At 40.0% G+C, this 27,194-nt stretch overlaps 1 protein-coding gene across 12 annotated transcripts in view; it reads left to right on the top strand.

Annotated features, from left to right (window-relative positions):
* Nucleotides 1-27,194, top strand: part of SYNE1 (spectrin repeat containing nuclear envelope protein 1) — a 672,549-nt gene that overhangs the window by 250,823 nt on the left and 394,532 nt on the right. For all 12 annotated transcript variants that reach the window (XM_075339554.1, XM_075339558.1, XM_075339562.1 and 9 more), the window contains 10 exons: nucleotides 5,572-5,668; nucleotides 5,784-5,986; nucleotides 8,950-9,114; nucleotides 11,043-11,195; nucleotides 15,075-15,218; nucleotides 16,329-16,502; nucleotides 18,900-19,058; nucleotides 25,140-25,304; nucleotides 25,603-25,737; nucleotides 26,945-27,103. In XM_075339554.1, the coding sequence (XP_075195669.1) occupies nucleotides 5,572-5,668; nucleotides 5,784-5,986; nucleotides 8,950-9,114; nucleotides 11,043-11,195; nucleotides 15,075-15,218; nucleotides 16,329-16,502; nucleotides 18,900-19,058; nucleotides 25,140-25,304; nucleotides 25,603-25,737; nucleotides 26,945-27,103 (1,554 nt within the window). The remainder of the gene's footprint in view (nucleotides 1-5,571; nucleotides 5,669-5,783; nucleotides 5,987-8,949; nucleotides 9,115-11,042; nucleotides 11,196-15,074; nucleotides 15,219-16,328; nucleotides 16,503-18,899; nucleotides 19,059-25,139; nucleotides 25,305-25,602; nucleotides 25,738-26,944; nucleotides 27,104-27,194) is intronic.

The following is a 27,194-nucleotide window of genomic DNA, read 5'->3' as shown; positions in this document are numbered from 1 at the left end:
TGTACGAAAGCCCCCCATACACTTTAGATAGTTGTTTGCCAAACGATGGATCATCTGACCGGCAGTTATCTCACCCAACTCTCCATTACACAGGGGCACTCTCTCGGGTGAGCGTTCCTGTGTGCTCTGAGAGAGCAGCTTATCTCTGCAAAAGGATCTGCAGTCCGAAATTGGACATGCTGAATACTTATCTCCCCTGACAATCATCTGTCTGGGACCCCAAACGCATTAGATTTTCATCTGAACTCATCAATTATCAATATTAGCAGGATCTGCTGTCTTTAGTCTAATTGTTATGAGGGCTTTAAATTGTCTAAATGAGATACGAAGGAGGCTGTTCATGTTTTTCGGCTTGTTGTAAAATATAGAGATACTAGCTGTAGTACCTGGGCGTTGCCCGGGATAGTAACTATCTCTCTTCGAGTTTCTGTTGGTCTCTGTCTGTCTCTGTGTGTCTGTCTCTGTATCAGTTTCTCTGTCTGTCTCTGTATCAGTTTCTCTGTCTGTCTCTGTATCAGTCTCTCTGTCTGTCTCTCTCTATCTCTGTGTCTCAATCTCTGTGTCTCTCTCTTTCTCTGTGTCTGTCTGTGCCTGTCTGTCTGTCTCGTTCCCTGTCTGTCTCCTTCCTGGGCTGTCTCTTTCCCCAGCTGTCTCTTTGCCCGGCTGTCTCTTTGCCCGGCTGTCTCTTTGCCCGGCTGTCTCTTTCCAGGGCTGTCTCTTTCCCCATCTGTCTCTTTCCAGGTCTGTCTCTTTCCAGGTCTGTCTCTTTGCCCGTCTGTCTCTTCCAGGGCTGTCTCTTTGCCCGTCTGTCTCTTTCTAGGGCTGTCTCTTTCCAGAGCTGTCTCTTTCCAGGGCTGTCTCTTTCCAGGGCTGTCTCTTTGCCCGTCTGTCTCTTTCTAGGGCTGTCTCTTTCCAGAGCTGTCTCTTTCCAGGGCTGTCTCTTTCCGGGCTGTCTCTTTGACTGGCTGTCTCTTTACCCGGCTGTTTCTGTCTCTATCGCTCTGTCTCTTTCCCCGTCTGTCTCTGTCTGTGTCTCTGTCTGTCTGTCTCTTTTTCTGTCTCTCTCTATCCGCCTCCCCATCTTATTACCTCACACATTGGCTTTTTTACTAACAGTTTATTTTGTTCCTATAGCAACCACTGACAGTTGCTATTAATAGCCCGTATCTCCCAGCTCCATTCAGATTAATGGAGGCAGGATTTGGAGACTAACTGTAAGGCTATGTGCGCACGTTGCGTAAATACATGCAGTTACGCTGCGCTTTGTAGCGCAGCGTAACTGCATGCGTCCTGCGTCCCCTGCACAGTCTATGGAGATTATGCAGGGGCCGTGCGCACGTGGCGTTTTAGATCGCAGCGCTTCGGCTACTGCCGAAGAGCTGCGTTCTAAGAAGTGACATGTCACTTCTTCCGTGTGCTTTGCCGGCAGCTCCTGCTCTGTCTATGGGAGGAGCTGCAGGCAGAGCGCATGGAATCGGCTTTTTTTTTTTTTCACTACGGACATTTCTGCAGCGATTTAAAGCGCACATGTGCTCTTCAGATCGCTGCAGAAATTTCTGCAGTGACTGTACGCAACGTGCGCACATAGCCTAAACCTCAGGGTTACATTTTCCAGTCCAAACATAGTTTATGACGTTCCCTGAGTCACATGAGGCGTCTGTGCAAAATTTTGTGATTGTAAATGCGACGGTGCGGATTCCTTTAGCGGACACACACACACACACACACACATACATACACACACACACACATATACACACATACACTCAGCTTTATATATTAGATGAGGGGAACATGTCATGTACTCCTCTCTATATTGAGGAACACTGCTATAGGAGCAGTAAAGGCCGAGCATTCTATGAGAATCATCTGGCAGTGGATTATCTCCCTGCCGATTAGCAAGGTTCAGACAATGGAATTCCAAGCCCCTGACCCTTATATCCCCTGACATAATTTTTCGAGGGTATTCGGTTAGACGCTATTTGTACATTAGATGATAGATTCACACAAGTTTTATCCAATGTTTATCTGGACCGATTCAATTTAATATAAAATTTCCCACATTGACCAAAGCTGAATCTTCTCAATAGGCAATATATGACTCTTAAAATGTTCCTATTAGTGATAAGTGAGCACTGCCATGTTCAGGTGCTCAGTTCTCATAACTAGTGAACAGCGAGCACTACCATGCTCAGATGCTTGGTACTAGTAACTAGTGATGAGCGGCCAATACCATGCTCAGGTGCTCAGTAGTGGTAACTACTAATGAGCGAGCACTACCATGCTCAGGTGTTCAGTACTGGTAACTAGTGGTGAGCGAGCACTACCATGCTCGGGTGTTCTGTATTGGTCACTAGTGATGAGCGGGCACTACCATGCTCAGGTGCTCGTTACTCGTAACTAGTGATGTGCGAGCACTACCATGCTCAGGTGCTCGGTACTCGCAGCGGGCGCTACTTGTGTACCGATTATAATGAAAATCTATAGGAAACTCTTTCCAGAAGATCTTCCGACAAAATGTTTGAGTACATTGACTTCCATTATGCTCGGTACACAAGTGGAGTCCACCCGAGTGTTTGATTGCTCGTTACCGAGTACTGAGCACCTGAGCAGGGTAATGTTTGCCCATCAAAAGTTCATATATATATATATATATATATATATATTTATATATATATACAGTACAGACCAAACGTTTGGACACACCTTCTTATCTCTAGAACAACTATTAAGAGGAGACTTTGTGCAGCAGGCCTTCATGGTAAAATAGCTGCTAGGAAACCACTGCTAAGGACAGGCAACAAGCAGAAGAGACTTGTTTGGGCTAAAGAATACAAGGAATGGACATTAGACCAGTGGAAATCTGTGCTTTGGTCTGATGAGTCTAAATTTGAGATCTTTGGATCCAACTACCGTGTCTTTGTAGAAAAGGTGAACAGATGGACTATGCATGCCTGGTTCCCACCGTGAAGCATGGAGGATGAGGTGTGATGGTGTGGGGGTGCTTTGCTGGTGACACTGTTGGGGATTTATTCAAAATTGAAGGCATACTAAACCAGCATGGCTACCACAGCATCTTGCAGCGGCATGCTATTCCATCAGGTTTGCGTTTAGTTGGACCATCATTTATTTTTCAACAGGACAATGACCCCAAACACACCTCTGGGCTGCGTAAGGGCTATTTGACTAAGAAAGAGAGTGATGGGTTGCTACGCCAGATGACCTGGTCTCCACAGTCACCAGACCTGAACCCAATTGAGATGGTTTGGGGTGAGCTGGACCGCAGAGTGAAGGCAAAAGGGCCAACAATTGCTAAGCATTTCTGGGAACTCCTTCAAGACTGTTGGAAAACCATTTCCGGTGACTACCTCTTGAAGCTCATCAAGAGAATGCCAAAAGTGTGCAAAGTAGTAACGAAAGCAAAAGGTGGCTACTTTGAAGAACCTAGAATATAAGACATATTTTCAGTTGTTTCACACTTCTTTAAGTATTTCATTCCACATGTTTTATTTCATAGTTTTGATGTCTTCAATGTGAATCTACAATTTTTAGAGTTCTGAAAATAAAGAAAACTTTTTGAATGAGAAGGTGTGTCCAAACCTTCGGTCTGTACTGTATATATATATATATATATATATATATATAGATATATATATATATCTATATATATATATATATATACACAGTATATATATATATATATATATATAGATATATATAAATATATATACAGTATATATATATATATATATATATATATATATATATACAGTTAGGTCCAGAAATATTTGGACAGTGACACAAGTTTTGTTATTTTAGCTGTTTACAAAAACATGTTCAGAAATACAATTATATATATAATATGGGCTGAAAGTGCACACTCCCAGCTGCAATATGAGAGTTTTCACATCCAAATCGGAGAAAGGGTTTAGGAATCATAGCTCTGTAATGCATAGCCTCCTCTTTTTAAAGGGACCAAAAGTAATTGGACAAGGGACTCTATGGGCTGCAATTAACTCTGAAGGCGTCTCCCTCGTTAACCTGTAATCAATGAAGTAGTTAAAAGGTCTGGGGTTAATTACAGGTGTGTGGTTTTGCATTTGGAAGCTGTTGCTGTGACCAGACAACATGCGGTCTAAGGAACTCTCAATTGAAGTGAAGCAGAACATCCTGAGGCTGAAAAAAAAAGAAAAAATCCATCAGAGAGATAGCAGACATGCTTGGAGTAGCAAAATCAACAGTCGGGTATATTCTGAGAAAAAAAGGAATTGACTGGTGAGCTTGGGAACTCAAAAAGGCCTGGGCATCCACGGATGACAACAGTGGTGGATGATCGCCGCATACTTTCTTTGGTGAAGAAGAACCCGTTCACAACATCAACTGAAGTCCAGAACACTCTCAGTGAAGTAGGTGTATCTGTCTCTAAGTCAACAGTAAAGAGAAGACTCCATGAAAGTAAATACAAAGGGTTCACATCTAGATGCAAACCATTCATCAATTCCAAAAATAGACAGGCCAGAGTTAAATTTGCTGAAAAACACCTCATGAAGCCAGCTCAGTTCTGGAAAAGTATTCTATGGAGAGATGAGACAAAGATCAACCTGTACCAGAATGATGGGAAGAAAAAAGTTTGGAGAAGAAAGGAAACGGCACATGATCCAAGGCACACCACATCCTCTGTAAAACATGGTGGAGGCAACGTGATGGCATGGGCATGCATGGCTTTCAATGGCACTGGGTCACTTGTGTTTATTGATGACATAACAGCAGACAAGAGTAGCCGGATGAATTCTGAAGTGTACCGGGATATACTTTCAGCCCAGATTCAGCCAAAATCCGCAAAGTTGATCGGACGGCGCTTCATAGTACAGATAGACAATGACCCCAAGCATACAGCCAAAGCTACCCAGGAGTTCATGAGTGCAAAAAAGTGGAACATTCTGCAATGGCCAAGTCAATCACCAGATCTTAACCCAATTGAGCATGCATTTCACTTTTCTCAAATCCAGACTTAAGACGGAAAGACCCACAAACAAGCAAGACCTGAAGGCTGCGGCTGTAAAGGCCTGGCAAAGCATTAAGAAGGAGGAAACCCAGCGTTTGGTGATGTCCATGGGTTCCAGACTTAAGGCAGTGATTGCCTCCAAAGGATTCGCAACAAAATATTGAAAATAAAAATATTTTGTTTGGGTTTGGTTTATTTGTCCAATTACTTTTGACCTCCTAAAATGTGGAGTGTTTGTAAAGAAATGTGTACAATTCCTACAATTTCTATCAGATATTTTTGTTCAAACCTTCAAATTAAACGTTACAATCTGCACTTGAATTCTGTTGTAGAGGTTTCATTTCAAATCCAATGTGGTGGCATGCAGAGCCCAACTCGCGAAAATTGTGTCACTGTCCAAATATTTCTGGACCTAACTGTATATGTATATTTATAGATATATACTGTGTGTGTATATATATATATATATATACACACACACACTACAATTTATGATATATACACACTACAATTTATGATTTATGTGGCTTACTTAATATATATTTTACATATATTTTGTGTTACAGACTTTTATTGATGGCAATCGCTTCTTTGAGCAATATGAATTTACCAGTCAGTCGTTAAAGCAAGCTGCGGAGTTGTATGTGAAAGCTGATGGATCAGGTAAGATGATGATGGATCAGATAATATAACAAGACTTTGTAGGTTCCTCTTTTTTATTTGTACTGTGGAAACGGGAATATAAATGCCTGTATTTGTTTTCACGCTTGCTGTATAGCCGAAGAGACTGAGACTGTGACTAAATTTTTGAACGAAACTACGATTCAGTGGAGAAACCTGTCAGTGGAGGTGAGAAGTGTCAGAAGCATGCTGGAAGAAGTCATTAACAACTGGGACAAGTACAGCAGTACAGTGGCCAATTTACAAGCCTGGCTGGAAGATGCTGAAAAGATGCTGGATCAGCCAGAACATGCCAAAAAGGTGCGTAGAGCCGGCATATTTATTGTTCTCTAGCATAGTTCCCTTGTGTTACACAACAATTCCAAGACATAAAACTCATGAGGTCGTAAAAGACCTTGATTTGTCAGTCTTACTTAAAGATGTTACTAAAATTTTGTATATCCCATATATTGGGTTAATAAAGTGACACGCTCTGTAGGAGCAGATTCAACTTTGGCCACCGGACAGCCCTGTCTGGCACTGTATTTCTCACTGCTTACAAAGCTTATGTTTTAGTCTACATTTTTCTTCCAACCTTTTTTATTTTTTTTAGTGTGTGTATGTATACAATTAGCTTTTCTTACATCTGTTAAAGGGAACCTGTCATGTTTGTCCTTTTGAGAATGGTCTCTGTCCCACATGGTTTGTTATAGAGCAGGAATAGATGATCAGATTGATATCCATTACAGTAGAACTTGCATTTTATTCTTTGAAATCTCTGGTGTTTGTAGGAATATGGGTGGTCCTAGTCAGTGACTGACAGTCATCCCTGTATGACTGAATTCAGATACAGCTGTCAATCATGAGTAGAACTTCCCACTTGACTTATATACATACACCATAGATTTCAATGGTTATAATACAAGTTATACTGATCTTTTCCGAAACCTATATATCATTCTGCTCAGCTTCTCCTTCTCTATATACCACGCTGCCCACAGATCGGGCTGCAAGTACAATGTGGCAGGTTCTCTTTAAGGAATTTCCATAATTATGTAATATCCCAGTAGTTGTCACATTATGAACTTTGGTTTGTTGGCAGTTATACAGATGGCAGCCATCCTTCAATCCACTATTGTAGGTTATACTGTAATCATCTAAGTATGGGAGGATAAGGGGACGCAGTGTGAATGACTGGGAGGTGCCAAGTTACAGATTAGCCCTATAGGCTACTATGGATGACAGTGGTAGTACCGTAGTACTTCCTATCCAGGATTGTTCCAGATTTATTAAGAGAGCGGAATAAAACATTTTCCATGTATGCCCTAGAAGTTTTGCAGCAATCAAGATTGTTGCCTATAACGGTACAGCTAGTCCGCCAGCAGTGTATTATTATTGGTTGGTTGTCATGGAAACAGACTTGTCACCTATTGTAGAGAGTGATGTATATAATTGTTTTGTTTATAGTCAGACTTTCTTTGCTGTGCGATTATAGTGTGACGCACCATTTTTTACATCTAAAATGTTCAGAAGATGAATTTTTTTATTTTTAGCACTGTCTTTTGCAAAAAACAAACGTTTAGTATATTTTATTTCACCATGTGCCAGTAGATAATGTATTATGGAGTCAATCTTCCCTATAAGCAGTGCAAAGTATTGGGCGAGAACAAGAAGTAGTGGACACCTTTCTGTGTGCAAGTGCTGCTCAGTATTCATGGTGTGCACACTTGTGGGCCAAGCCCTTCTTTAATCATATTATTGTGTTACGTGTATTTTTAAAAAAAAGGTTTATTTTTCATATATAGATCATTGTTAAAAAAATAAAATTAGAAATATAGCAGATTTCAACAGGATCATTATCATCATAGGCAGGATTATAATAACAGGTACTACCGTATCTCTTTACACAGCTGAAATACAAGATTCACTAAGTACAATAGGTGTTGTCAAAGGCGTGCCTGCTCCCCTCCCTTCACAGTAACCTTTGCACCCGCTCATTAGACACATCAATACAAAAGATGGGGTCACATGTCTGGCCATTGTGGCTATGTACACGTGTTGTTTCCTGAAACAACAGGAAGATATAATTTTAAAAAAATCCCTAGTGGCCAGTGTGTAAATTTCAAGAATTCTATTTAAATAATTTTTAATACAGATTGTGATATAGAATAAAAAAACATTGCTAAAAGTTAAGAAAAAGAAAAAACACAAAAACCTGCATCTACGTAAATTACTGCATTCTCGACCATTAAAGATGGAAATCATTTACTTTGAATACAAAGAAGACAGTATGGAGATATAGAGACATGGGCGACAGTAAGTGGTTTCGACCCTTCCCAGGTCTTTCTTTAGCATTTAGGTGCTGTGTCCAGAAAATATATAGAAATGAAAAACCAGACGCTCCAGCACCACGGTGTTACACATGATAAAGACCCGGGAAAAGTCAAAATATTACTTACTGTCACCCATATCTCTGTAACTAAATACTCACTACTTTGCATTCAGTCAAATAAATAATTTGCATCTTCCTCCTTGGATTGTGCGGAGGATTATTCTTTGACCTGCTTCACAAGCGTGACATCACGATTAGCCAGCCCCTCCCCTCCTTCCTGAGTACACGTCTATTTTCTCAAAATATACATAAAAATCGAAATACAGTATAGGTGAGGCATTGAGAAACACCGCTGCGACAGGGAGGAAGCCATCTGATGACCGATAGGTATTGTGCACAGTTCCTATATTAATTAAAGAAGGACCCATGCACGTACCTGCCTGGCATGTAAACGCTAGGAAAGATCCCATCCGGTGTGCAGCAGTTTCTCAACACCCAATAAAGAAATGAGACATTCTACAACCTCCTTAATATAAGTCTTGATGGCTTCACTATTTATTAGCTATAACTACAATGGGGCACGAAGGCAATAGAAAGCATAAAATGTGAAGTAGGTGAATGTGTTGCCTGCTTTGTATTAGGACATATTCAATAGAGCAGGAATTCACCTTAAGGCCTCTACATCTATTAGATCGGAGCCGCAGTCACCCTGGTGGACTGGTAATGTCTCTACTTTCTAGCAGCAATAAAAGAGGGCCGCCAAGGTCTAGCAGTTATAAGCAACTTATAAAAAAAGATTGTTGGCCTCCCAAGGAAAGATATTTCATTGTATTCAAGATTTACCAGTTTTATTCTATTTGTAATGATATTTGTGGCTATTTTATGACCAATGACTGTAGTGTCCATGTAACCATCTCCCTACTAGCGCTTGCACTTTTTTCTTGTTTCCTAGGAGTTCTTCCGCCATTTGCCTCACTTGATCCAGCAGCACACGACAATGAACGACTCTGGCAATTTCCTGATAGAGACGTGTGATGAGACAGTATCTAAAGACATCAAACAGCAACTCCTACTACTTAATGGTCGCTGGAGAGAGCTCTTCATGGATGTCAAACATGTATGTTTTCCTTGTTGGAGGGAAAAAAGCTGCATTTAGTACATGTAGTATATGTTCAGATTTTGAGAGTCAGATACTATAGCTGATCTCAAGTTATGGGAAAATGATAAATTTACTCACAGCAAAAAAGGGCAACCAGTCCAGTTAGCCCAGGCCAACACATCTAATGCACAAACAGGATGCAGACAAGCCTCTCAACATGATGGACACTTCACAGGTGCAAGGTAAATTGCACACTAGTGGCGTGCATAGGGCACTGTTCACACTTGCATGCGCATGGTGTCCAGCCAGCAACCTATTACCACGCCCTTACTATTAGATTAGGCGGGTTACTCGGACAGGTTGCTGGCTGGACACCATGCGCATACAAGTGTGAACAGTGCCCTATGCGCGCCACTAGTGTGCAATTTACCTTGCACCTGTGAAGTGTCTATCATGTTGAGAGGCTTGTCTGCATCCTGTTTGTGCATTAGATGTGTTGGCCTGGGCTAACTGGACTGGTTGCCCTTTTTTGCTGTGAGTACATTTTATAATACATTTTTGGGGGAGTTTTTATCTCCTCTTCTTGTTGCTATTTTTGAAAATGATAAATTTGTTTTAGTAAATTGATGCTGATAACTTGAGGCAGCTTTAGGATAGAAAATGTCAATTCAGAGCTGGAAAGATATCATCTATAAATCCTCTATAGCAAGTGTAGCAATAATATAGCAATTAGCAATTTTGATGGATTTGTGGCAATTGTCTAATACTGGTTAATGATATATTATGGATCATTTAAACTTTTTTTTTTTGCTGGCTACTGTAACTTAGATATATAGATGAGACTTTAACATAGAAAAATATCAACAATAGTGAAAGGATGAAAGGATGTATAGGATGTAACACCCAATTAGACATTTACCTAAATAAATTGTTCTACTGATTGCATTCATAATGGATCATATTTAATACAGCATTCGGATATAATACACAGATCATAAGTGTGGTAAGTGTGATAATTAAGAAAAATATAGAGAAAAGATGTAATACATCTATGCAATGGGATTTAAAGGGAGTCTACCAGCTCAAACCCACAGTAGGAACTTAGCACATAGCCTTGAAAAGTATATAACCCCTATAAAAACATTGCAATAAGGTAAGATGAACACATCTGTGTTTTGTATTTTCAGAATAGACCAAAACATGAACTATCCCTGATCTCTTCACCTAAATTCGACAGTTTCATATAAACCTATGTACAAAAAAAGCTGTCAGCTAACCCTGGAAACAAAGACTGCTCGGCCAACAGTGGAGCAAGTACAATAGGAAGATAAACGATGCCAGCGTACAAAATAGAATAAAATTAATTGCTTTCTCTTAAACTTTTGGCTCATAAGCCCATGTTATGTGTTTGTGACATCCTGTCAGCTTTGTGCAGTAAGCCAAATAAAAAATGGAGGAGAGAACCATCCGATTACTCTTTTTGAACCATTATGGCCCTTTGCCGTAACAAGGGTTTGGATGCTGGCATCGTTTCTCTTCCTATTCCTATGATGCCATCAAGTTTGGGTTATGAGATCTGCAGCCAGTCCAGACTGTGAAACACGGATGACTTTAATTTCTGCAGAACGGAGTCAATACTAGTTTTATAGGTGCTATATCCCCTACATGACTATGTGCATAGTTTATATTGTCATTTTGGGCTGGAGAACGCTCTTTATTGAAAAGCAAATTATGAAAAATATTTGATAAGATTCCATCTCTATCTTCTGAAATACAATGCACAGTTTTTTTCCACTCTTTAATTCGGAACAACTTTTAAAATGTGAGTTTCCAAACATGAAGCATGTTGTAGATACAGTATGATACTCGGAGAAATAATGCACGTGCCAAGGATACTACTGGTAACAGTCGGCAAAATCTGATTCTTCTGTTCTTACATTATGCAGTATGCTCAAGCAGATGAATTTGAGCGTGCACGGAAGGACTATGCAGATGGCCTAATAGCATTGGCAGCATTTGCAGAAGGAGGCAATGAGAGAATCTCCATCCCTTTGGAAGTGTCTTTTCTAAATGTTAAGATGTTTGTACAAGATTTAGAGGTAAGTTTTTTACAATTTAAAATGTTTTGTCTATTTGTGTATCTTCAGACAATGTAGATCTGCAGGTGTTAGTAATTTACAGGATGTTTATAGGACATTTCAAATTAAGTATGTTACACTACACTGTGTGCAGAATTCTTAGGCAAGTTGCATTTTAGAGGATTTTTTTATTATTGATCAACAACTATGTTCTCAATCAACCCAAAAGACTCATAAATATCAAAGCTTAATATTTTTGGAAGTTGGGGTGAGGTTTTTTTTAGATTTGGCTATCTTAGGAGGATATCTGCTTGTGCAGGTAATTATTACTGTGCAGAATTATTAGGCAACTTAAAAAAAACAACTATATTCCCATCTCACTTGTTTATTTTCACCAGGTAAACCAATATAACTGCACATAATTTAGAAATAAACATTTCTGCCATGCAAAACAAAACCCCCAAAAATTAGTGACCAATATAGCCACCTTTCTTTCTGATGACACTCAACAGCCTTCCATCCATAGATTCTGTCAGTTGCTGGATCTGTTTATGATCAACATTGCGTGCCGCAGCCACCACAGCCTCCCAGACACTGTTCCGAGAGGTATACTGTTTTCCCTCCCTGTAGATCTTACATTTTATGAGGGACCACAGGTTTTCTATGGGGTTCAGATCAGGTGAACAAGTGAGCCATGTCATTATTTTTTCATCTTTTAGACCTTTACTGGCCAGTCACGCTGTGGAGTAGTTTGATGCATGTGATGGAGCATTGTCCTGCATGAAAATCATGTTTTCCTGAACGATACCGACTTCTACCTGTACCACTGCTTGAAGAAGTTGTCTTCCAGAAACTGGCAGTAGCTCTGGGAGTTGAGCTTCACTCCATCCTCAACCTGAAAAGGTCCCACAAGTTCATATTTGATGATACCAGCCCATTCCAGTACCCCACCTCCACCTTGCTGGCATCGGAGTGGAGCTCTCTGCCCTTTACTGATCCAGCCTCTGGCCCATCCATGTGGCCCATTAACAGTCACTCTCATTTCATCAGTCCATAAAACCTGTGAAGAATCAGTCTTAAGATTTTTCTTGGCCCAGTCTTGACGTTTTATCTTATGTTTCTTGTTCAAAGGTGGTCGTTTTTCAGCCTTCCTTACCTTGGCCATGTCCCTGAGTATGGCACACCTTGTGCTTTTTGATACTCCAGTAACGTTGCAGCTCTGAAATATGGCCAAAATGGTGGCAAATGGCATCTTGGCAGCTTCACGCTTGATTTTCCTCAATTCATGGGCAGTTATTTTGCGCCTTTTTTGTCCAACACGCTTCTTGCGACCCTGTTGGCTATTTGCCATGAAACGCTTGATTGTTCACTGATCACGCTTTAAGACCCTGTGTGCACACTGCGTTTTTACCCGCATTTTTACTGCAGAAACGTCTTCAGAAAATGGTTGTAACCTTTCTGCAGACATTCCCCAGCAAAACCTATGGAAGAAAAAATTAACTGTGTGCACACTGCGTTTTTTTCTCAAGAAAATTCTTTCAGTAGATTTTCTTGAGAAAAAGAATGAGCATGTCACTTCTTTTGTGCAGCTAACTGCGTTATTCACTCCATTGACTGTAATGTGATCATGAAATAGCGCAGGGAATAACGCAGGTAGCAAATTATGTGCGTTTCATTGCGTTTTCCTGCGTTATTCCTGCGATATTTCGCATTTTTCGGGACATGATGTTCATCACTGCCCTGCGTTTTGCAGGGAAGTGATGTCATTATGACAGGAAGAGGAAGCTGAGCAGAGAGTAAACACACACAGATCACACTCACACACAGACCCAGACATATATAATACACACACATATCACACACAGACACAGACATATAGAATACACATAGAAATCAAACGTACATATTAAAAATAAAAAACGGAAAAAAAAACGCGGACTCCGCCGTATTTTTACCGTCCAGCCAAGGTTAACACACAGCGGCGGCCCGGTACTCTCAGGCTGGGGAGGGCCAGTGTTAATGTCCCCCCCCCTCCTGGAGCCAAGAATATCAGCCCGCAGCTGCCCCGAGAATTTTGCATCCATTATGCGACAGTCCCAGCGTGTTACCTGCTCTTCTCGATTGCCATGATGCGGTGGCAATCGGGGTAATAACGAGTTAATGGCAGCTATGCGCTGCCACTAAGTCCAAGCTTAATCATGGCAGCGTCTATGAGACAGCTTTCATAATTAACCAGTAAGTAAAGAGAGTAAACACACACACCGAAAAATCCTTTATTTTAAATAAAACACAAAAAAGCCCCCTTTGTCACCACTTTATTAACCCCAACAAACGCATAGGTCTGGCGTAATCCACACAGGTCCCACAACGCTTGAGTCCAGTTGTGTCTGACACATACTCAATGCTGCCTTGTTCAGTAAGCGATGCTGCAGGGGTAACTACAGGTCATTTTTCACTGTCGGTAATGTGAACACATTACCACTTGCGAGAACTGCAGTGTATCCTCACAGGGATTCTATCTATTGATTATCTTTCTATCTATCCATCTATCTTTCTATCTATCCATCTATCTATCTATCCATCTATTTATCTATCTATTCATCTATCCATCTATCTATCCATTATCTATCTATTTATTTATCTATCTATCTGTCTATCCATCTATCTATCTGTCTATCTATTCATCCATCCATCTATCTATCCATCTATCTATCCATTATCTGTCTATCCATCTATCTATCCATTATCTATTTATTTATCTATGTATGCATTATCTATCTATCTATCTATCTATTCATCTATCCATCTTTCTGTCTATCCATTATCTATCTCTCTCTATCTATCCATTATCTATCTGTCTCTATCTGTCTATCCATCTATCAAATATCTATTTATTATCTATATTATTTATTGCTGTTAAAGCATTAAAAAACGCAGGGCCCAACCTGCAAAAAACGCACCAAAAACGCGGTAAAAACGCATGTGTTTTTTGGTGCGTTATTGGTGTGGGTTTTTTTTTAACGCAGGTGCGCTGATCCTTCACTCTCAAGAAATTTCTTAAGAAAAATCATTTTTCTAGTGCGCACATAGCCTAAATTTGCGGTAAATCCGCTGCAAATCGCGCAACACCACGGGTGTGGTTTTACCATGGTTTTTACCGCGAGTGCGGGATTCTTTCAGAAGGTCCTTTTTTTCTTAAGAAAAAGGCACTTTCTAGTGCGCACATAGCCTAAAGGTTTCGCAATTTAAGACTGCTGCATCCCTCTGCAAGACATCTCACAATTTTGGACTTTTCAGAGCCCATCAAATCTCTCTTCTGACCCATTTTGCCAAAGGAAAGGAAGTTGCCTAATAATTAAGCACACCTTATATAGGGTGTGATATCATTACACCACACCCCTCCTCATTACAGAGATGCACATCACCTGATTTACTTAATTGGTAGTTGGCTCTCAAGCCTATACAGCTTGGAGTAGGACAACATGTATAAAACTATCATGTGATCAAAATACTCATTTGCCTAATAATTCTGCACACAGTGTAATTTATATTAACCATAAAATTGAAGAGAAAAAAACACACAAGTCATTGTTGGCCAGCCAGAAGCCCGAGAGCACCGGCATGCTTTGGACCTTGGTAGAGGGTGTCCGGAAGATAGCGACAGGCAATGCTGCCATTCACATTAGCATTGGGGCATTGTAGAAGTTCCTCAATGAGAGGAATTTCTTTTTAGGTGTTCTCTCAAGATGTAAGGGTTGGAGATCACATATAAACCATAATTTAGCTTTCTCATTTCCCTTATTCCTTATAGTTGTACAAACATATTCTTGACAACATTTTTATAAATTATGTATAGGTTGTAAATATCAAACCTGTCTTACTGAGAATTGTCTTTTACAGGACATCAAACAGAAAATGCCAATCATTGAAGCTCAGTATAAGTCAGTGACAAGAATGGCGCAGCTTCTCACTAAGGAGACCCCTGCCACTGAATCCAATGAGATGTTGGCCGCTGTATCCAGGATAAAGGACCAACTCAATAAAGTTAGTAGACAGTACATGAAATACAACTTTAAAAACATACATTATAAAGGCTGAATATTGCTTTTATAGTCAGCCATCTATGAGCTAAACGTAGCAGCAAAACTGTAGACTTTTATCCATAGCGATACATTGTTCCAAAATGCAATGCAGGGGTAGGAATCACTAGATCAGAATGATTTTTTTGGCCCTGTATACAAGCAAAAATGTTTCCTTTCATTGCCAAGTAAGCTGAGGTATTGAACACAGTATCTGAATTATAATAGAACGTTCCATTCATTACACCCCTTTTATTTAAAATACTCTCTGGAAGCGGAGTTATCTTCCAGGCAGCATCCGCCCCATAGTCTGGAAGAGCTCATTTACATAAAGTGATAAAAGATGATATTTCAACAACAAGGCATCTGATATGAAGCATATAGGTTTGACATTTTTCATTTAAAAAGGTCAAAGTGGTGACAGATTCTCTTTAAAGGAATTGTCGATGAATAGAGTACATTTTAATTAATAGACCTTGGAATAATAATAATAAGCAGATGGAACATTAGTGACTCGCTCCTGCTACTTTCTCAGGTAATACATTTCTCTGTCTGTTTTATCACAGGAGGGAGTGTTACGGCTGCATATATAGGCTCAGTGGCCAGTCTGTCTTCTATATCACTGACTTGATTTATGATGAGCTTAGAAGCCTAGAGATGTGGCAAAAACCACTCACCATTGTGCTGTCTCGGGCACGGATATCTGTTTTCTTAAAAAGTAGTAGCTGCGAGCCACTTTTGATTTGTCTATATACTCACTTATCATAATTGACTCATGGTTTTCCCGTAAACAGGAAATGTGGTATGATCTGGCCATGTCCCTGTACGGTCAGACACGGCCATTACACAGTACATAGCAGAGGCACATTTATCAAATTATTTCAACACAGAGACATTTATTTAACCAACCCAGTTGAGGAAATTGTTATTATTGCAAAATCTATAATACTTTGTTTATGGAAAACCCCTATAATGATGTGATTGCTGTTTATTCTCATAATGTGCTTGACTTCTAAATGTTTTTAAATCTATTTTACATGACAGAATATAATTGACTGACTTTTCATGTCCTTAGATAAGAGAGCGCTATCCCCCACTGCTGTATGAATCACAACAACTTCTCACACCCCTTGGAGAATTTGAGAATGAGATGACCAATTTTTATGATTGTCTTGAGAAACTGAGTGAAATCATCTCATTGTCGGACTTGGAGTTACAGTCAACGTCTGTTTTTAAACAAAAGCAGCGGGTATGTACCAAGGGTTAGGAGCAAAACCGGTTATGAAGGCTGGTTAGTTTTTTGCTTCTGCTTTCTCATTTGATAAACTGTGTACCAAGAATTAGTAACAAAACAGGTTATGAATGAGTTGGTTGGTTTCTTGCTTGTATGTTTTCATTTGATAAGGTCAAAAATGTTCCTTGTAATTGAGATTATTTATAACTTTTAATAAGTTTTCTGTTTTTGGAAAACTCCTCTCCTAGTGTATTTTATAAAAATAAAACAGTTCTTTACTCACCGTCCCCAGGTCCATTGCTAACTTTCGCCTCTGTTCCTGTTGTCTGTTAATATGTGCAACGCTAACATCATGCCCAGAGCACTACAGCTAATCAGTGGCTCATGCCCAACTCTGCCAGAGCCGATGAGCTTACTGATTGCCTGCAGCGCAGTCGAGGAGACATCAGTGATGCAAGCAATAGTGGACAACGGGAGCAACACAGAACTGTAGCGGGAACAGGGGGGTGGGTGAGTAAAGAACAGTTTGTTTTTTCTTAAAAACAAAGGAACCAGAAGGTTTTGCAAAACTGTAAAACCCTTTATTCTTCAAGTCTTGACTATAGGAATTATTTTATGTTTGCTTCAACATATCTTTAGTGATTGTCAAGGAGTATTTTAAGCAGCAACTGTTCAATTGTGCATCGTGAATTACTTGTTGGAATAAACTACGAATGGAAGAGGGAGAGGAGTGTAGTTGCAGCTTCTGTACCTCAGTGTGTTTCTGGACAGATGTATGCTGTGAGATTGGAAGGCGAGCAGAAATTCAGAGTCTTAGGGGTGCTTCACACACAGCGAGCTCGCTGCCGAGATCGCTGCTGAGTCACGCTTTTTGTGACGCAGCAGTGACCTCATTAGCGATCTCGCTGTGTGTGACACGGAGCAGCGATCTGGCCCCTGCTGCGAGATCGCTGCTCGTTACACACAGCCCTGGTTCGTTTTCTTCAAAGGCGCTCTCCCACTGTGACACACAGATCGCTGTGTGTGACAGCGAGAGAGCGACAAATGAAGCGAGCAGGGGAGCAGGAGCCGGCGTCTGGCAGCTGCGGTAAGCTGTAACCAAGATAAACATCGGGTAACCAAGGTGGTTACCCGATATTTACCTTAGTTACCAGCCTCCGCCGCTCTCACGCTGCCTGTGCTGCCGGCTCCGGCTCTCTGCACATGTAGCTGCTGTACATATCGGGTTAATTAACCCGATGTGTACTGTAGCTAGGAGAGCAAGGAGCCAGCGCTAAGCAGTGTGCGCGGCTCCCTGCTCTCTGCACATGTAGCTGCATTACACATCGGGTTAATTAACCCGATGTGTACTGTAGCTAGGAGAGCAAGGAGCCAGCGCTAAGCAGTGTGCGCGGCTCCCTGCTCTCTGCACATGTAGCTGCATTACACATCGGGTTAATTAACCCGATGTGTACTGTAGCTAGGAGAGCAAGGAGCCAGCGCTCAGTGTGCGCGGCTCCCTGCTCCCTGCATACACAGCTAAGCGGTGTGCGCTGGTAACTAATGTAAACATCGGGTAACCATACCCGATGTTTACCTTAGTTACCAGTGTCCGCAGCTTCCAGACGCCGGCTCCGTGCAAGCGCAGCGTCGCTTGCACGTCGCTGCTGGCTGGGGGCTGGTCACTGGTCGCTGGTGAGATCTGCCTGTTTGACAGCTCACCAGCGACCATGTAGCGATGCAGCAGCGATCCTGACCAGGTCAGATCGCTGGTCGGATCGCTGCTGCATCGCTAAAGTGTGAAGGTACCCTTATCTGATTGTTTCAGAGTGTTGTGTACATAGCAGCTAGTATTCATCTGCAACTCTCTAATCAATGATTGTATTCTTTTGTTTTTACCTAAATAGGTACACTATAAGGCTAGGTTCGCACACTGCGTCTTTTTGACGCTGCGTTTTTGTGCGTTTTTGGCCGCTAAAAACGCACAAAAACGCACCTGCGTCAAAAAACGCATCAAAAAACGCATGCGTTTTTGCCGCGATTTGGTGCGTTTTTAGCTGCGTTTTGCTGCGTTTTTGATCTCTGCGTTTTGCTGCGTTTTTCTAATGCATTGCAAGGGGGGAAAACGCAGAAAAACGCAGGAAAGAACTGACATGTCCATTTTTTTTTTTTAACTCAAAAACGCAGGTAAAAAAAAAAGATGTGTGCGGACAGCAAAAATGAAAACTCATAGACTTTGCTGGGGAAGCAAAGTCCTGCAGTTTTGAGGCCAAAAACGCACCCGAAAAACGTGCAAAAACGCAGCGAAAAACGCACTGTGCGCACATAGCCTATAGGTGCTTAATCATTGGTGCCCAAGACAGTTGGCGCTCAAATGATTGAAAGTTCATGTTTTACAAGTGGACAACCTTGTCTTTTGCTTTTTTGTTATAGGAACTAATGACATACCAAGAGAGCTGTAAAAAGGCTTTGGTCATAATTGAGAAGAATGGCCAAGCGGTCCACAAAGCTTTGACAATCAGTAAATCATTACATCATTTTGACCGATCCGGTCTCCAGAAGAAAATAACTGATGCTCAGTCTACCTTTCAGGTGATTTGCAGCACATGGCTACAATTCTGACATTCTCAACTCTCCTGTTTGTAGATTTGTTTCTTTGATTATCAGTTTTTTAGGTTTTTCGTCCAACCTGTAACCGCTTCCTATATTTCAATCAACATCGATAATGTGGAATTTCTGTGAGACACAATGCAGAACTCAAAGCAATAAGGGAATGTTAATATCACACCTTGTTGGAAACTGCCTTTAACACAAATTGTGCTTTGTATTAAAAAGTTGTTTGTAAAAACGTTGTGTGCCTCCAGTCACTTTTCTCTTTTACAGATTTTGGCAACTCTTCCATCTTAACATATTCAATCATTTTGCATACTTCGCACCTTGGGATGTTTGGACAGGTTGTCCATAGAATGGGTCATAAATATCAGACCAGTAAAAGTCAAAAACCCGGTATCTGGACCAATTGGATGATATCTGCAGCGGCGGTGGCCAGACATAAACAATATATGGAGCTGAAACCAGACCATCCCTGGCAGTATATAGTGGCTGCTCATGAGTTCTGCAAATCAGATTTCATTCACTTGAATTTGAGCTAATTTTCAGTACCCAGCCATGTCCACTAGACAGTTTACCTGTGCCGTAGCAGATAACCTGGGATTTCAAAGTTTTGGACCCCACATCATTCTGATATTGAGGACCTATATGGTTCTTTTGGATACCCCCTTTAATATTATTGTAATAGTAGATTTACTGATTTTGACTTTATTCAAAATAAATACCTATATTTTTTTTAACCTCTACTTTTTGGCTAGAAATTACAGAGAAATGCTGATTAGATCAATAATTCAAATGAATCAGAGGGGCAGAAAAGGAAATTACTGTTGTTTTTAAGGACATTTTGGCCCATTAAAATTGAATTAGAGCAGAAGAAATTTTGACCAAAATATGTTGTATCTGTGCAGTTTTAGAAGGATAGTGGCTGCAGCCACCATATTGAGGTATGGTCTATTGCCTAGGATCCATGGAATCATTTTAGACTTTTTAGAGAGTGTTGGCTTTTTATATACTTTAAATTGTCTCCTTCAACAAGACATAGTGGTCTTTTTTTGGAAAAGTAGATAGTAAAACAGCTGCGGATTTGGGCCTTAAACAAGCTCCTTAGCACTTCTGAGGAGCCTTTAGGTTTTTTGTTAACTTCTGAAAATAATGTATCGAAATATTTCAAATCAATATTTTTTCTGGAAAAGTTTAAACTGAAGTAATCTGAGAATCTTTAGAAGAACATTTTTTTTCCATAAGATCTGAAAAAGTGGCTACGACAGATTTCTCCTCATAAGGCATTCAGACTGAGAATCATCCCATGTACGGAGAGGTAGGAAAGAGATGGACAGTTTTACTCATCAGACTCAAATTTTGGCACAGAACTGAAATTCAGTGGTATAAAAGGAAACCTGGCAATGGAAAGATATGTCACTGTAGATGTCTTTTCATTTTTCACATATGGCCCTTTATTCACACTTTTATTTTAATTATCATATTATTTTATTTGACATTGATTACCACTAGTGATGAGCAAATAGTAAAATATTTGGGTTCGGGATATTCGTACCGATTACCTAGTACTATTCCAGTATTTGTCACAAATGATGAACATAATGCAAGTCAATGGGGAACTTGATCATTTTTCTGGGAAATCTTAAGGAAAACTGCTCGGATTCCCCATTCACTTGCATTAGGTGCATTATTTGTGACAAATACTGGAATAGTACTAGGTATTCGGTACAAATACCCCGAACCCAAATATTTTACTATTCACTTATCACAAATTACCACTAATGAACGCACATGAGATCACAATGCCATATTATGTAAGTTTGACTTAAGTTTTCGGTATGGACAAACCTATCTAAACTAGTAAGAAGTTGCTGAAACACCCTATAGTATTATTATATGGCACTAAATTAATTACTTTTACATTTTTACCAGCATTTATTTGATAAATTTACTGACTGATGTCATGGATATATAGATATAACTTATCTAAAACGGCAACAAAGGTTCTAATTAATATTCTACAACGCAAATGCTAAGTAAATGAGTAGCGACCCAACAAAATTTGTGTAGGCCACACCGCCGCTCACATCTTAATTTTAGGTTTGTATACCAAGTCACAGACGTAGACAGGGAATCAGATGCCAGACTTACTACTCACATTACTGCACATGTTTTTAATGCCAACAACGAAAAATGTAAACACAATAGGAGTCGGTGAGAAATGTTCACAACCAATCAATTTCTTCAGCATCTGGAATTGTTTATAATTTGCTATCTCCATAACATGAGCATTATATTGACCAAAGATATTGGATAACAAAATATGAATTAGCTCTTATTAAAATCAAAACTATTTATTCCTTAATTTTCTATAATTTTAACAAATGATCTCCCAAATGTAATAAGGATAACTCAGACTACCATATGCCTTTATATTGGAAGATCATTTTGGTGCCATTCTCCTTCTGGGCTGCAGCAGTTACAGTAAATTGCTTGGCTGTAGAATTTTGATTCATAAAATATGATAATTGCAATATCCAATCTTTTAGGAAATGCAGCATTATTGTACATTTCTTGGATCCATGACATAAATTTGTGTGGATGTTCTCGCTTCTCACAAACTGCTGACCAACCATTGTGATATTGCTCCATTTTTGTAACCTCTCAATACATCAAGATTCTATCAAGATATCTTCAGCACAATGATGCAGAAGAAGCTTCATATTAGTTTGGGGTATTTCTACTTGTGTGTAACCATTCTGTGTGTTATGTTGTTATTGGATTTTGCACTTTTTGTGTCCTCAACTTGAAACATACCCTTATGGCTTGTTCTGCATTGTGTCTCATGTATAGTAATTGGTTTCTGTAACAATCTATATGAGTACTGTGCTCTCCTTCAGTGTTACATGACTGTGAATTCGTTCTTTTTGTCTTGCATTATTGTATATATTTCGATCAGACATAACATTAAAAACACCTGCCTTATATTGTGTAGTTCCCCCATAAAGTCATGGATTTCACAAGACCTCTGAAGATATCTTGTGGTGTCTGACACCACAGTGTTTGTAGGTCTTTTGAGGTGGGACAACTATGATTATAACTTGTCTATCTAGCAAATCCCATAGATGCTCAAACAGATTAAGATGTTTGCAGTTTGGAGGCCAAATCAACACCTTGAACTCTGGTTATTGAACCTTTTTGGAACACATTTTGCAGAGTAGCAGGGCTTATTTTGCTATTTTAAGATGCCACTGCCATTGGGGAATTCTGTAGCCATGAAGGGATGGGCTTGGTGTACATCATTGTTTTGTAATGCACTGGGTCGCCATGATCCTTTTGCCTACCTTTGTCCATGGTCATTCACATCCGTATGCATTTTACAGTCTTCCAACACAACATTTTCAAAAATGTACGTTCTTTTTTCTCCACACCTTGAAAGCTGCCATTTTCACAAGGTACTCTATATTATTCACTTTGCCTGTTTGTGCTTTTAAACGGGTTGTCCCTTCAAAGTCAACAAGATGTATCACTGCGGCAAGCCAGGCATTTCCCCTGCATTGATAAATGTGTTATATAGCTGCTATTTAAATGAATAGTTGCCCTTATAATATCAAGCTGGCTCATATGCACTAGAACAATGGCTTTCATAGAACAAGTGATTTATTGTTATGGCTGATTTTTATATGTTCTATGTGTTTCTTAAAGACACCCTATCATCTACTTCTTTTGAGCCTACCACATCATATATTTTGTTCTCAGCTTTGTTCCAACTAGCTTTATATATACCTGTGACCCATTTATTAAAAATGCCTAAAAACTAATTTCCTGATGCTTATATCTACCGTGTTTGTCCAATAATAAGATCTACCCCAAAAATAAGCCCTAGCAGGATTTTTAGGGCTTTTTGGAGTATGCTCAAAATATAAACTCTGCTTCAAAAATAATCCCTAGTTGCATGCCAAACTATAATAGGATCCTGAAATATTGCTTGGGCAGCCCTTTCAGGATATGTAACTTTTATTGGTGTACGTTGCCCAATTGTATTGCTGTTTAAAGTTTATAGTGGCGCATCGGCTAGTTAAACTTATGTTAATGAAAAATAAATATTCACCTCTTTCCTCGCCCACCCCCCTGCGTCAGTGTCAGTGACTGGAAAGTATGTTAATAGAAAATTAATTTTTACCCCTTCCCCCACCCCTCTGCACTGACGTCAGTGACTGACGCCAGTGCAGACAGGTGAGTGGGTGAGGGGTTAAATATTCATTTTCCATTAATATACATTCCATACACTGGGATAGAGGGATGGGCGTGGTGAATAGTAATTTTCCATTAACATACATTTCAATCACTGACACCGGTGAAAGAAAGCAGACATCATCCAAAAAAATCACTCACACCAATTAAAGTTGGAAAGTGCCAATGGTTTATGGGCTCTTACACAGAGATCTGCATCGCTGTCAGGTCCCTCCCCGTTCAAGCTGCATTGCACTGCAGCTCTCACACACAAATGTGGTACCAGTACCGCTCTATGTGAGTAATACTGCTTGTGGACACCAGGGGGAGCCAACCTCTGAGGAACACAGGAGGACTTGACAGCAAACCAAATTTGTATGTCAGAGCCCATTCACTTGCCAATTCTAATTGTTTAGGCTCTAGTTAGTGCAATTCTTTTGGTGGTGTCTGCTTTCTTTTCTTTAAATATCAGAAAAGGTTGAAAAGAACAAGAGTACTTTATAATTTATTTATGGCTATACCTCATTTGTGAACCAAGTCAGAAGGGAAACATAAACAACAGACAGGAGCGGGAAGTCAGGGACCGGGACAGGCAGATGAACGAGGAAGGGTACAAGTCAGGACACAGTAGCAGGGAGGCAGAACAGTTCAGGAACATTCAATAGAGCCAGTATACATGCTGCAAGGCAGAAATATCACTAGCACTGAGCCATAGGTAGAGAGGCAAGATATAGTGTCCCCGGATCCAGAACGAGGCAAGGGAAGTTAACCCCTGACATGACCAGGCTAGAGCTTAACCCCTGACATGACCAGGCTAGAGCTGGGTGTAACCACAGTAGGGAAATAATTTTTAATACATGCCCTAAACACAAATCAGCAAGTTATGCTTTACACACTGAGCGCCCTATAACCCAATCAAATCTGTTGTTAATGGTGCTAAGCATCTGGTTCCGCTGATTGAGGAGGACCACATAGCCAAATATACATCACCTGACATGAAGTGTACAGATTTTGGAAAAACAATTCGAATTACCAACATTTTGTGTTCTTCTTAATCTACTTATTACAATGTTGCAATTTCTAGTACAGTCTAATTTGACAGTGTATTAGGCTATGTGCCCACGGGAGCTTGTTTGTGCGGATTTTTCTGGATTTTCCAGATAAATCCGCAGGTTTTAGCATGTACAGTCACTCCCCATGTTATCCTATGGGACATGGGGAGTGCTGTGTCCACGCTGCGGAAAATGCGGCTGCCGAATATGCTGCGGATGTAGGCATCCGCATGTATAATTGCATGTCAATTATTCATGCGGAATTACCTGCGGGTGTCCCGGCCCTCCGCTATGGAGATAGAGGCCGAGACGTCCGCAGGTAAGCAGCATGAATGTCCGCATGTTTCCCGCAGCTATTCCACTGTAACTAGCAGCTAAAAATAGCTGCGGACGCCGACGGGCAGCTGCGGGAAACATGCGCTCATACCTGCGGATATATCCGCAGGTACGAGCACCCGTGGGCACATAGTTGAACACATAATTTTTCCAATTGATGTTTGAGAGCTATTATACATATGACGACTGTAGATCTTAAAGCCAAGATTTCGACATAACATCATAGGATGAACTATGAATCTGCGATTAATTTATTTCATTGCCCATTTTCCATCTGCAGGTAGCAGAATGTTTTTATAAAAAAAAGTGCTTTTATTGTAAATGGGCTAAGAAAATAATGTGGACATCAGTGATGAATTATAGTGGTGGTGTCATCTGTACCCTTCCTATGACGCTCAAAACAAATATAAACCACGGTTGTATTTTTTGTATTTACATAAAGAGCGTGGCAAAGAAAATATCAGAATGGAAGAAGAAAGCAGAGGCCAATAATAGCATGATGAAGAGGTTTGAAGAGTCAAAAGCAGAACTTGAGAAAGTTCTAAAAACAGCAGAATCTTACTTTAAGGAGAAAGGATGTCCAGAAGATCTCCTGAAGAAGCACACTGTAAGTAATGAAATCACCAAACCAGCCATAACTGCAAAGAAAGCCTGAGATTTGTGTCATATAGATTTATTTATTGTCTATTAAATACCTTTTATTCAAAATACCTAAATGAGACATATTCTGTATTGTCTATGTGTATTTTTAATATAGCTATTTTATCTAGGCATCTAATATGGATTTTATTGGTCTCTGTAATTATGTAATGATATAAAAGAGCTTTGTAATCAAAGTGATTCTGTACTAAGCGTACAACATGCATCTGCTATTAAAACCCTAAATGTATTGTTCTCGATCACAGGATTTTTTTGGACAACTAGATCAGAAGGTGCTCAACACTTTCTTGAAAGCTTGTGATGAGCTGACGGATTTTCTACCAGAACAAGACCAGCAGCCATTACAAGAAACTGTCCGCAAATTACATAAACAGTGGAAGGTTTGTAAATTGTTTTCATAGAACTTATCATCACATATTGTAATATATATTTCAGAGACAATTAGGACTAAATGGCTACAAACACTCCAAATTCTACCATTATCCTATTGCTGCACTTAGATGAATCATATAGTCATAAATAATATAAATACTTAAAGGGGTTTTCCTCTACCCATTAAAGTTATTGTCAATGAACCCAAGGTGAGGTAATATAAAACATTCTTTAATTACCTCCTGAACTTGCAAAACGAATTTGCAATTGTGTTCCTCACCTGCGTCAGGACATCGGCATGCAGAGCTGATTCAGACAAAATGTGAAGATTGCAGCTGTTGACGCTTCGAGATAGGCAGGGGAAAGTGTATCACGTGCCGAGGTGTGAAGCAGGTCCAAGAGTTGAGTTGCTAAGTCTGAGGCCTTCAGCACTAAAAGCAATCTCAGACAGTCTAAGCACTAGCAATTCAATCTAGCAGGTTCCAGAGGAATCGTGGCCTTCACCCTTTAACACCAATACAGGAAGCTGGACGTACATCAGTGCTCCCAATGTCTTGTCCTTGGGGAGTGGGCCTGAGGCTCACTGCTGGGAGTTTACATAGGGTGTGGTACTGCCTCCATGGAGCTGATTACACATGCTGAGCAGCTGAGTAACGGACAAGAAACCTATTCTCATTGGCTTCCATTACCTTAAGTCACAATCATATCAGTGTTTCTGAGTGGACAGCACCTGCCCATCCGGTGATATTGCATCACATCAGTGCCACCTACAGTTTGACTGCAATGATAGAGGCAGATGTTGTGGGAGTGTGTCCAGAAAGAGATGTAACATGAGTGTGGTGTTTTTATTTTTTACCTCATCCTGGGTCCATTGATAATACCTTAGTAAGGTAAACCTATTAAAGCTTTAGATCCTCCAGAATTGATGAGCAGGTTGCTCACAGTAGAAAGTCTATAATTCGGGTATCAAATTAAGGAAAACTATATTGAGTCCAAGTTGGAAATAATTATATACATACCGTCGATATTTCAGTATAACATAGCAGATCTTTATTTTAATGGGATATGTCCTCATTAATAACTGCTAATATTAATATTAAAATGGAAAAAAAATCATAGTAAATAGATGGATAATAACTGCGCAACTGTGGCATTTCTACTGAAGTTTAGGAGTGCATATATTTATTTCCACGTATCTGATTATTTCTATTACAGGATTTTCAGGGAGAAGCTCCCTACCACTTACTGCGACTGAAAGTGCAGCTGGAGAAGAAGAGGATTCTTGGCACGATTGAAGAATGTCATGTGGAGCTGACCAGAGAGAATAAAGTGTTACCAATAGATGGAAGTGAAAAAATCATTAAAGAACATCGGGTATGTAAAATTAAAATGTGTATTCTCACATAACTTTCATTCTAATGAAGATAGCAATACACATTGAATTACTAATGTTTCTGCTCCCCAA

Source organism: Anomaloglossus baeobatrachus, chromosome 3, assembly GCF_048569485.1.
Source record: "Anomaloglossus baeobatrachus isolate aAnoBae1 chromosome 3, aAnoBae1.hap1, whole genome shotgun sequence".
NCBI classification, from domain to species: domain Eukaryota; kingdom Metazoa; phylum Chordata; class Amphibia; order Anura; family Aromobatidae; genus Anomaloglossus; species Anomaloglossus baeobatrachus.
Note: the sequence above shows the minus strand (reverse complement) of the source record. Positions and strands in the feature narration are given on the sequence as shown.